The 12,835-nt window shown below is 39.0% G+C and overlaps 1 protein-coding gene across 1 annotated transcript in view; it reads left to right on the forward strand.

Annotated features, from left to right (window-relative positions):
• Window positions 1-11,112, forward strand: part of LOC150077166 (flavin-containing monooxygenase 5-like) — a 17,881-nt gene extending 6,769 nt beyond the window's left edge. Inside the window, exons 2-3 of the mRNA XM_090386459.1 lie at window positions 3,601-4,277; window positions 9,037-11,112. Of these exons, the coding sequence (XP_090242585.1) occupies window positions 3,642-4,277; window positions 9,037-10,008 (1,608 nt within the window). The 5' untranslated portion in view covers window positions 3,601-3,641 and the 3' untranslated portion in view covers window positions 10,009-11,112. The remainder of the gene's footprint in view (window positions 1-3,600; window positions 4,278-9,036) is intronic.
• The last annotated feature ends 1,723 nt before the right edge of the window (window positions 11,113-12,835 follow it).

Below are 12,835 nucleotides of genomic sequence, written 5' to 3' on the forward strand. Positions count from 1 at the left end.
AAGCCCTGAAAGAGTTAAATTATTTTGGCTACCTCAGGGCGTGACTACTTTTTAAATACTAAGGTATGGAAACGCCATTACCAGACATTTAAATTAAGGCTGAACCGCTAAAAAAGGAGACACGTGTCAATGCATTTCTATTTTGATATACTACGCCACACAACGAATAGCTTCCGCACATGCTATAGAAATCCCCAAGTATTCGTTAAATCTCTTTCTAAAAATATCAATAACCACATGCATAAAGCACGCAGTTCTAAAAGAAGAGACCTTGAAGAACTTACTGATTGTTCGCAATTAAACAGCGTGGAGTAGAATCTCTTTTATGCCTTTTGGGTTTTGTTACATTTACAGAAAGTGACCGACAAAATAGTTTGCATAACAATAGCGAAATATTTAGTCAGGATTCCGCAAAGGAGATATTCATGTGAAGCAAGAACCTCCCCTGCAATACAAGGCAGATAACTTTTCCTTTGTTAAGCGGTCTTCCAGAAAAACTGAAACATTTGAAGCGATCTGCACGTCCTTGACAATTAATAAACAACTACTTGATTTGATCACTAATTATATTTCCCCTGGGCCGGATTCAACTACATGGACAACTTTTACTGTTTCAAATCACCACTTAAGAAGAGATTTACTACATATTGTGTTAAAAGATATTTATATTAAATATCTATATATTAATATCAAAAGATATTTAATATATAGGCTGGGGGCTCCGACCCCTGCTCGCTTTGTTCGCCAACCCCCGCGCACTCTATTCTACGTAATATGTAGAGGTATGACGGAGTAAGTCAAATATTTTCTATTTTGATTGTAGAAGATTGACCAGTTGATCAGAGTGTACCGTATTACAAGTACGAACCCCAGGCCGTACTAGAAACCCCCAATCCACAGTTGAACCTGTCTAAACGCACTGATCGATATCTAATCTATAGCCGACCGGGCTAGCCGGGTGGGTAAAGTGCCTGCCTGGCAACCCAAAGGTCGCGGGTTCGAATCCCGCCTAGGGCTTGGATCAAAGTACTGCAAAAACCTTGGGAGGTGCACTATGGCCACAAAAGACGATGCGCCAACACCTACCGAAAAAAAAAAAATTATTCTATATATAAAAGAAAACAGAAAGTGTAAGAAAAACTATAAAAAGTAAAATTGTGTGAATGTTGAATGAAAGAAAGTTATTATTAATTGCATATTCTATCTTAGTCCCTTCATCGGACAGACTGATGGCTATGCAGGTCTTCAGGGGCCTCACGGTTATCCAAGCTGACACCATGCTGTAGCTTTTCCTAGCTAGCATGGTGTGGGATGCTGACATTGGCCATTAAGCTCAATGTGGGACAGAGCTGTAAAAAGCACGCTCCACCATAGGAATCTCTTTCCTTATGTTCTTTTATTCATACCACCCAGGGTGGTTGAGTCTCCTTACCCCAATTCCCTCCCCCACCCTGTGCAGCCCCTACCCCATTTTTTCCTGGTGGCTCACCCCACCATCCACTTTCAACTCTTACCGTCTGGACCACAATGGGCATCCTGTACCAGGGTCCCCTTTTGAATTAGGCGAATGGCTTAACTACTTCCCCCTCTGTTCTCTAACCCTTTTATCTTTTATCCCACCCTCTTCCTATCTCCCCATTATCTCCTTTCCAATAAAAACTTTTTTCTTTCCTTTTTTTTTTTTTTTTGGGGGGCTCTCCTTGGATGCCTAGGCAACCCCAACATTAACCCCACCAGAGCTTGCTTCTTTCCTAATGTGTCCTAGCCCGCCTCCCCAGGGTAGTGATGGAAACTGGGGGTGTTAGTGGGTATCCACAGACTCCCCAGAGGAACAAAAAAAAACAACACTAATACTTCGCAAAACACACACTTACACACGTCCTGGCTTTATCAGAGTATTGTATTCTTCACAGAGTGAAAACACGGAACTAGGGGGAACCCTCGGTGCAGCCAGACACAAAACACTATGTCACTATGATCGATATCTAATCAGGAAATGACCTATGTAATTATTTACCTGCGCATTTTTACTGTGCGGCATTCTCAAGGTCGAATAAATATCATTATCTAATTATTTACTTGCGTTTACATAGGTCATTTAGGAAAAGGTCTTTTGCTTCGGGTTCAATAATGCATGGGGAATATTGTTGCATCCGAAAGAGCAGGACTAAATATTTAACTAAATATTAAAATATTTAACTAAAATATTTACAAACTATACAAATATTTAAAATATTTACAAAATACTAAACTACAGTATTTACAAATGTACAATATTCATTAATATACAAAAAACGTTACAATGGAAAATCAACTGTTATACAGTGAATCACGTGCACGAGGTTGGTGAACGTGATGGAGGCAGTTGTCAATAATTAATTGCATTTATAGTGACGTACTTGCCTCGCTCTCTTCTACAAATATTTAAAATATTTACAAAATACTAAACTACAGTATTTACAAATGTACAATATTCATTAATATACAAAAAACGTTACAATGGAAAATCAACTGTTATACAGTGAATCACGTGCACGAGGTTGGTGAACGTGATGGAGGCAGTTGTCAATAATTAATTGCATTTATAGTGACGTACTTGCCTCGCTCTCTTCTCCCATTGGCTCGAATAAATATCACTAGGAGGAAAACTTTTTTAATGTATAGAGATATATTAAATACTTTTATAACTAATAAATAACTGAATGAATGATGATCTCACTGAAGGACCAAACCACACTAGTGATGTTAAACAGTTCTTTAATCCTGAATAAATACACCCACTGTCCAAAAAAATTAGAAACCTTTATTTAATGTCTCGTAGAATCTTGTCCAAATTACAGCTCGTGGTATGGATTTCATTTACAGCTAATGGCATGGATTTCACCAGATATTTGAGGGAATCTTTGTCCAGATTTCACCATTCTTCCATCACAATATTTGCCAGCTGCTATATGGTAGTTGGTAGAGAACACATCAAAGCTGAACTACACTTTCCAATGTATTACAGACGTTTTCATTAAATTTAGGTCTGTAGAATCAGGTGGCCAAGTAGGGAAATCTTGAGACTCTTCCACGAACCATTTAGATACAATTTTTGCAAGGTGGATAGTTTTAGTGCCATTTTGAAAGAATCTGTCGCAATCTGGATGGAAATAAGGTATTGCAGGATAAAGGGTTTTCTCTCTTATGGCTTCTGCTAAACATGCTCCAACAATAACACTTTCTTGAAAATCAGAAAGATCACCAGTGTCCCCCATGACTGGACTTGTCATCACACCATGATACAACAATTTAAATTTGCATACTGTACGTTTAGTTATTTGTTGAAAAGTTTATAAATTTTGGCTAGTGAGTAGAATAAATATAATTGAATTTTATAAACAGATAGAAATAGAGAACAGCGAAGGGGTTTTTGATTTTGGTAGATTGGACACTTGACTCAAAGTACAAATTGCATATTTCGAGGCACAGGGAATTCTGCAACCAGAAAACCCCCACGAATAACAGTCATATACTTTACCTTTTTCTTAGTATAAATTAAGATATTTATAAAATCTGTCAAATTATTTACCGCAATTCAAATCATATATATCATTGCAGATTCGTACTCCTTGTTGAAGTGTCCAAGGCAGTCCCACACAATGCGAGAGATGAAGAAACAAATTGCAGTCATTGGAGCGGGGGTTAGTGGCCTTGCGGCTATCAAATCCTGCAAAGAAGAAGGACTGGATGTCGTATGTTTCGAGCAAAGTGGAAACTGGGGAGGTCTGTGGAACTATCACGATGATGACGTTGAAGGCATGCCATCCGTCATGAGAACAACTGTCATAAATACGAGCAAAGAAATGAGCGCCTTCTCTGATTTCCCCCCACCAAAAGAGTACGCCAATTTCATGCACCATTCGTTCATACTGAAATACTTCGGTAGCTACGCTGAGACCTTTAACCTCTTTAGCTATATCAGGTTTTTCCAGGAGGTTGTAAAAGTCGTTCCGTCAAAGGACTACGATGACACTGGCAGATGGGTAGTGACGACAAGACACACAAAAGAAAACTCCTTCAAGGAGGCCACGTTCGATGGAGTTATGGTGTGCAATGGCCATCACGTGTTCCCAAACATCCCCAGTTTTCCTGGACAGGAAGATTTCCAAGGGAAAATTTTTCACACGCACAGCTTAAAGCATGCGGATGGATATGGAGGTAAACGAGTGGCTGTAATCGGGATTGGAAACTCTGGAGCCGATGCCGCCGTGGAATTCAGCCATGTATGTCAACAGGTATGTAAGGATGGCATGGAGTCTTTAAAATGTTTAATCAAATATTTCGATGAATGTTGCGAAACGATTAATTTTATTCAATGATTATATTTACATTTTTATGTTCTTCGCTAATCTCCTTCTCTAAGAGTGCTCTTGTTCCATCGTGTCTGCCACTGATCAAAACATTTTTGGAAGTCGTCTGCTGTGAATGATTTTAGGCGGGCCGTTGGGTTTAACTTTCTTGGATTGATCTCAGTCCTTTCCCTTTCATGTTGTTGTATGGTTTTAAGAGCATCAGCAACTTGGCCCATATTGCTCTCTATATACTGTCTGTAAACTGCGAGTGTTCTGAGGTCGATTTTCTGTTTGCTGGAAGAAAAACCCGAGTTCCTGGGAGAAAAAACCATGCTACCCTCGCCCAAGACCGACTAACCCACCCATGTTGTGAAAAAAGACCCATAAAAATTCCTCCCGTCGTCGACGGGTGGAAACGGTCCGGGATTCGAACCCGGGCCTTTTCCACATGCAATTCACAAAAGGAATACACGCTGATAGATGAGGTATCCCTGATATGAAAGATTATTATAAGATCACCGAACACTTCGGTCAAATCTTGTATTTTCTTTTTCGTAGGAATTTGAACTGGATAAGTGATATTTCCAATCTCACACTCTTGTGAGATTGGTATAGATTTCCTGCTTAAGCAGTAAACTGCTGACAGTGGTCGCATTAATAGTCAACAAAGCAGTAGGAAAAGTCCATGGTACTTTTCCTAATTCATTTTTCTCCCAGTCTCAGGCTGTGACTAAGATCTTATTTGAGACTTATGGTAGACGGCGAATAATAACTTACTTTCCTTGAAGCCTCCATAAGCATGAACTCGGATGGGTACAATAACAGCGTTGATATTGAGTGAAAGTAGATCAAGGAAAACTTAATCGAAAGATGCAGCTGGAGAAACCGGCTAATTTTATAAATTAGGTCAGCTTACAGTTCCCTAATGACATACTTCAACAATAATGTGGCCCATTTTCTGATTCTATAATCAAGCCTATTTTAGTTTTTTCACTCTGAGCACGAGGAAAATAAAACGGCTTTGTAAAAGATCTACTTGTAGGTGTAATTGAAAACAAGTGATCGGATTGTTACTTTGAGAATCTAAATAACAGTCTCTTTCGTAGAACAGGAAACAACGAAGGAAAAGCGAACAGTATTCTAGAAGTGGCCCAAGTCTAGTATATTCCTGTTTTCTCTCAGTCTATTAGATCAATATTTGTGGAATTCTGGTTGCGGAGGGTGGAGTTCAGTCAGGAAAATTAAAAATAAAAACAACAGCTGAGGTATGTTTGACAATGATCCTGAATTCATAGTTGGCCAATGGTATCTAGGAACACGGCTGCATGTTGGTGTTGGCAACCCCATTTCTTTTGCTATAGCTATATTATAATTATATCAGAAAAGTTTAGGGCTTCTTTCTGTGATGGAACTTGGGTGCGTCGCCTCCCATGCACCCCCCACTTACACTACTCTGTCTCACGAAGAAAGACCTTGAAAATAGGAAGTGTAGAGGTATAAGAGGACTTGACAGACCAAGAGGAAGAAACGAGCACTATAGAAGAACAGGTTATTCAGGTTATTCTGATACACGTGTAGTGGAAATTGCACAAATCACATATTTTAAAAACACTCAGAGAGAGAAATGTAGAGTATTACTAAAGGTGCATATTCATTGTACATATATTTGGTAGAAAGATTGGATCAGGACCACGCATGTGCTGTATTATCTGCACCACAAATCTAGGGATGTAGGCCTTCGTGGGTAGCACAGTTGGTAGAATTACCGTTCTCCCCCATTTTGGGTGGAAAAGGCCTGAGTTCGAGTAACCTCGACTGATGTGAGGAATTTTTTTGGGCCATTTTCACAACGTGGCTGAGTTCGTCGATCTCACGCAAAGGTAGCATGGTTTGTTCTCTGGGAAACTCGGGTTTTTCTTCCAGCTGATGCTCCTAAAACCCTATTATAACAACAACAACTGAGGATGTGGCTAACTGGGAAAATTAAAAAGATTCCTTTTGCTATTTCCATGGTGTGGCTAGAATCCTAATGAATAGCTTATATTTATGATGTCTCATTAAGTTTGAAAGCAATTTTGCTGCACAATTGAAATGCATTCCCGTAAGTTCCTCTTTTTCATGCCGCTGGCTGGCTTGATAGAAACATGAAAGTATGTCCAAGGTCTTGGTCCAATAAAATATGCTAGGATGTGGTGATCTTGAACTGGATTACTCACTGGTCTGTTGGGAGGTTTCACAACATTCTATTCTATGTTTGTGGGAGAGTAGTGCAACAGAAAAACATTATAATACGCAGCAGTGGAAAAAGAAGGAGGAATTTTTACCAGGGGAAGTAATATAAAATATGTTCGACTGGTTGAACCAAAAAAACGTTCTTCTTCCACCTTTGAATAAAAAGCTTGGTTTAATGAATAATTTTGTTAATTCTCTCGATAAAGAAGGAAATGGATTCAGCTACCCAAGAGAAGTGCTTCCCAATCAATTTAACAGACGCAAAATTCAAATAAAGTAACTACACCAAGATGAAGTATTTGAAACACAGCTGCAGGATCAGGAACTACCAGCTTTCCAATCCTTTAAAGCAGTTGCACACGGCATTTCTTGGAAGAAGAAAGGAAGATAATTATGAAACTCTGGTGTCAACTTTACTGCAGTGTTATAAAGATATGGACTGCCGAATGTCTTAGAAAACTCATTTTCTTCGTGTCCATCTCAGTTCTTTTCTCCTCACAATTTGACAAATGTAAGTGATGAGTTCCTTTGTGCTGCAGTGTTCCTGGAGCTCAAAGAAAGGGAGGTATCCGTATGCATCGTCCAGATTCTTGAGCCACAAAACAAAATCAAGATGGGACGATCGGTTGATTACGTACAGGGCACAAAGCTACGTATATAAATGCCATTCAAATACCATGAGTCCGACCTTGCGCGGCCTGTGTCAACGACCAATGACAGTACCAACTGTGCCAAGGACTGGTCTCATTTAGTAACGGCTTCAGGGGCAAGTTTAATTTGTCTATTGGCTTGCTAGCATTCGTATCTAACTCCACGTTGGGAAAAGAGGTTATTCATCCTGTTTTAAAGAGCACACATGACTTATTTTCACTTTCAATTGCAATAATTTCTTTCTTGTTGCATCTGACGTAGATACTTTAACACACGATTTGAGATAAACCCATGAACTCCTTCCTGAAAGGCCATTTTCAATGACGTTTTGTAGAAAAACACTTGTACCAGCAAGGCCTTGAAATGAGGGCAAATAAATTGCCAAGTTGCCAAAGTAACTCTGGCAACTTAAAAAAATAATTAGAGGTAGCCATTGGAAATTACATCGAAGGAGCATTTATTTTAATACATATGAAATTCTATTATTTTATTATCGATAAAAGAAATAGGGTAGTGTTTGGAATACAAAATTGAATACAAACTTCGGAAATTTACAAATCAAGCGAGGTAAAATATTCTTAGATACCAGCTTGAAATGAAGTGATGGGTTTGATTTCCTTTTCAAAATTGGAAACAAGAATAACGTGCTTTTCTACTTCAATTTCCACTCCCTTCTATTTCTCTTTTGGCAAGTTGCCTTCTGTCACTCAAAACCTTGTTCGCCCTACTTTATGGAATTTGTTTTTTCGCTATTTTGCAGTCAACGTTTAGAAATTCAATTTATTTTTCATACTTTATCATTCTACAAAAGAATCGTCCACTGGAAACCTAGGTAGACTTTATAGCAATACATACAGGCTCTCAGTGAGACGGTTGGGACACATGCCAGCACCAGTACCGTGCGCAGAACGCTACATGACATGGGTTACCATGATTGTACAGCCGTCCACAAGCCATTGATCACTCCCACTAATGCCAGACGCCGTCTAGCGTCAGTAAAGCTCGCGTTCTTCTACCATAGATCGATGGAAAGTTGTGCTTTGGAGTGACGGGTCACGGTAAATGGTCTACCATTCTGTCGGTTGACTGCGTGTGGCGGATGACCGAAGACTATCGTCCCGCCAATGAAGTTTGTCGGTGCTAGCGTGACAAAGTTGAAAGAAGAGGATTTCGTTGCCGAATAGCTCTCTCCAACATATCCCACACATTCGCAATAGGATTAAGATAAGGTGAATGTGGAGGCCAGGGAAGATGGTGGAAATCCATGTCATGTACTCCGAACCATTCTTGCACGATTATGGCACAATGCGCTGTTGCATTATCATCCATAAATTGGCCAGGTCACCTTCGGGATGAATGTGAAAGTGCAATATTGCAGAGTGTAGTAAATCTGATTCAAAATTCAGGTACTCCAGGATGCCACCAAAGCAACGTATACTATCAGGCGTTAGTATATTCTATCTGTAATTGAGTGCGACTGTTTTCTGGATTAAAAAGCCGAGTTTCTGGGACAAAATTAAATGTGTAACCCTCTCTTGAGACCGATTATCTCAACAGCTTGCTGTCTGCTTTTAACTCCTCTCTGTGACCCGATTCAGTCTACCCCTACTGTAGATGTTATTGCATTATTCGTTTGAAATTAGTCTAAAGCACGAGACACATTAAGAACAATAAATTACTTTTGATGGTTGTTAGAAGAAGGTATTCTATACATCCATATAAACTCTATGAATATTTTAGAGAACTAGATGATTATACGTGATTCATAACATATATATCCGTAAACATTTAACTTTGTTTTTTTTTCTTTTTCGTTCAGGTTTATCTTAGCACCAGAAGAGGAAGTTGGATATTACGTCGTTCGGCACCTGGAGGAAGGCCTTTTGATCTCGTTTCACGAGCGCTGAGTTTCATCGGCTTAAAAGTTCTGCCTTTAAATCTTACTTGTTCCATTCTAGAAAAGGAATTAAATGCTAATTTTAGTCACAGCGGGTATGGTTTGAAACCAAGGCATAGAGTTTTGAGCCAGCATCCAACTATGAGTGATACGTTGCCAACAACACTCCTAACAGGAAGGGTTATAGTGAAAGGAGACGTGGTAAGATTCACAAAAGATGGAATCGTGTTTCAAGGAGACGAAGAAGTTACAAAATTGGACGCAGTGGTTTTAGCCACAGGATATAACATTAAGTTTCCTTTTCTTGGAGATGTTATACAATGTAAAGACAACAAGGTATCGTTGTACAAGTATTCTCTCCCTCCTCAGCTACGCCATCCATCTCTTATTGTAATTGGACTCTTCCAGGTGATTGGCTGCTGTTTTCCTCTTGTTGAAATGCAGTCGCGTTGGTATGCACTTTTGATGAATAAAAAGGTGGCGTTGCCTTCGTGCGAAGTTATGATGGCCGACATTGAAGCCAAGAACGCAGCTAACGCAAAGCGCTACGTTGCATCGAGTCGACACACGATACAAGTGGACTGGATCCCGTTCATGGATGAGTTAGCTTCTCTCGTTGGCGCAAAACCTAATTTGACCCACCTTGCCATTACTGATCCCAAACTGTTCTGGGCATGCTTAATGGGACCGTGCTTGCCTTACCAATACCGACTTACCGGGCCTCATCCATGGGCTGGAGCCCGTGAAGCCATCCTAAATGTTAAAGAAAGAATTTGGGCTCCATTCAGGACACATCCAATGTCTAATACAAAACGTAGGAAAATACATCTCAATGTCGTGATACTTTTTGTTCTTTTTGTTTACATAATGATCAGATTATTTGGAACTACATAAAGTTCATAAAGTTTCTAAATATATATCAATAAAAAACGAACGTCTGCTTGCTAGAGTTAATTATCGAAGAAAGCTCCGGTCTCTCATCAAAAAGCACTATCGATCCACTTTTGTTAAGTCTTAGAAATTAAGTGCAGTCGAATTACTAACATCAGCCTGTTTGTAGAAATCTCGATACATTTATACAACTAAGCTGTCACAATGAATTAAAAGTCTGAACGAGTTGTATATACGGTCTCCTGGAAGACCTAGCTGTGTCTGACACGTGGTTTTTAGGTTGGACGTGACTAACTATCGATGGAAGGGTGTCCGAATATTAATGGTAGGGCAGTGGACATTTTCTACGTAATCTGTATCTAAGAGTTTGTGATATAAGAGGAAGAAATTTTAGTTTAATCAGGGTTCGCCTGATTAATATATGATATAAAGAAATTCTTTCAAAGTACATACTGTATTTCCTGTGGAAAAATGTTACATCATCTAATTATGGTAGTAATCTTTTCTCTCTTTTTGTACTGTATTGCAACTATTGGGAAAATGTACTAGTCTTGACCAAAATAAGTACAGCAGATTCTAATATCTGCAAGGCTGTCAAAATAAATGTCTAATAAATGTTGCATTATCAAATAAGAAAATCTCTTAATGAATCCCAGAACCTTGTAGCCTTTCTAAAAAGATTTTAAAACCTACAGTAATTTAGAATTGTAAATCTACAATTTAGAATTACTTTCAAAATTTAAGTTGCATTCTTTTGATAACGTACTGCATTAACAGTTAAAAATGCACCTTGTAAACAACACGAGGTTAGCAGGCAACCTTCGTACTGCAATCACAACACACACTTAAAAAAACACCTGTCCTTTAAGACTAATTTACTGCCCATTTTTAAGAACTTTTCCTTGTAATTTTCTGAAAAATTTCCTCTTAGAATAAAATTATGAGAATTGATGTATCACTTGTTTTGTGCTTTTACTTATAACATTGTGCGTTTTCTTAGAACTAACATAAACAAGAACTAGGTGTGTGTGCTGGCAACACACACCGCTAGGAGGTAGCCAAGCTGCCCATCATTTTCTGACTTATTCGGTCGCCTGAACTTCCTGAATGAGGACAAAAAAAAAAGGTAGAATCGGGGGAGTTCAGAATGTACTCAAGAGGGGGAGGGTATAGCTAGAAATATGGAGGATGTAGAAAAAGTCATCGCCCAGATAATCAACGGAGCAATGAGCTTCATCAGACGAAAGGGGGGACCCCGAAGAGGAGGATCGTAAGGCACACAGCAAAACAGCTGCTTCTAGGTTGCCATTGGCGATTCAAGTGACCTGAGGGACACTTAGCCCTACCCAGGTTAGCATGTACCTGCCGTAGGCGAGGAGGTAGTCAAGTAGAGTCCAGGAGTAGTATGTCCGTGGGCAAGTCCATGCTTAACAATGCCAGTTAAGTCAGGAAAAGTCAGGTCAAGGGATGAAAGTTACAATGTTCTTGTTTATCAGGTTCCCGAAGTCAAGTCCGGTTGGCCAGTTAAGTTAAGAAAAGTGAGGTCTCAGATCAGATGTTTGGAGTATTCCTATTGTGCACTGGATGTTCCGGCTGTTGAAGAGTGCTTGCGCAAAGTTAGTAAACTCGTAGTAATGGTTTTCTTCTGTGATGGAACCTTCATTTGCTTGAAGGATATCTTGTATACGTGTAAACAGGATGCTCTGGAGGTCCTCATAACGTTGACAGGTATATACCAGATGGTTTTAGCCTTCTATTTCACAACATGCGGAAGGGGTTGTCTATGATTCCCATGGATTTAGTTTTGGTTTATTGATTGGTGTCCGGCAATGAGGTAAATGGGATAAAGACCGGAAGAGAACCAATTTGGAGACTTGGGAAATATAGCGTTTACATCAGGCATAAATTTCTTAGTGATAGGGCCCTTGTCCGTAGTGGCCCATCTCCTGTCAGGTCTGAAGTAGTAAGATTGCAGTTTGGTTTGCGTTAAAAAAACTAGAATGGCCGAGAAAGTGAAACTTATACCACTCACTAAAACTGACTTAATTTTAATTGAATCAGTTTTCGGGATTTTTGACCCTTCCTCTCCTCACATATTGCAAAATCTTAAGCCACTGTTAAATCTCGGATCTCCTATAGGAGGTCCGAGAAAATTGTAGCAGTGAATGTCTCCTGAAAACTGGTGTTTTTCATCCATAAAATAGGTAAACCAACCGAAGAACACACGCAGTTACAAACAGCAGAGTAGAGGGAGCATATGCCCCTTTAACAAAAAATTCGAAATTAAAGAAAAATAAAAAGCTCTATGTGTTAACGAAACAGGCCTACGCGCTCTGGATTCAACTCTATGTGTTGTTTTTCCCAATGTTTGGAAATAAAAATATTATTGTAATTTTTTGTTATTAATACGTATTATACGTATTATTATTCACATACTTTCCTAATATTCAAATAAAGATAATAATAATAATAATCAATCAAAATTATTTGTGTGCGTATAAGCGTTCCTAGGTGTATCTAAAAAAAAGAAAACACTCAAAAACTGGAATCTGAGGAATTTAAAAATAATTATAATAAGCAAATAAATGAATAAATCGCTTTGGTTCAGTGGTTATAATACTGTGCTATTATTGTAATAGACCAAGGTTCGATTCCATGTGAGTTGAACATTGTCTGACTTAGTTTAATAGTAACAAATCATCATAATTAAAAACTTTGTTGCTGATAAGTACGGTAGAAGTACTTATCAGCAACAAACGGTAGAAGCAAGAAGGTGACTTGGCCAGGATTAATAGATATAATAAAGTCGCTTCCCCAAGGTCGAAGATGG

This window comes from Mastigoproctus giganteus, chromosome 12, assembly GCF_048544385.1.
Source record: "Mastigoproctus giganteus isolate SK-2022 chromosome 12, ASM4854438v1, whole genome shotgun sequence".
NCBI classification, from domain to species: Eukaryota; Metazoa; Arthropoda; class Arachnida; order Uropygi; family Thelyphonidae; genus Mastigoproctus; species Mastigoproctus giganteus.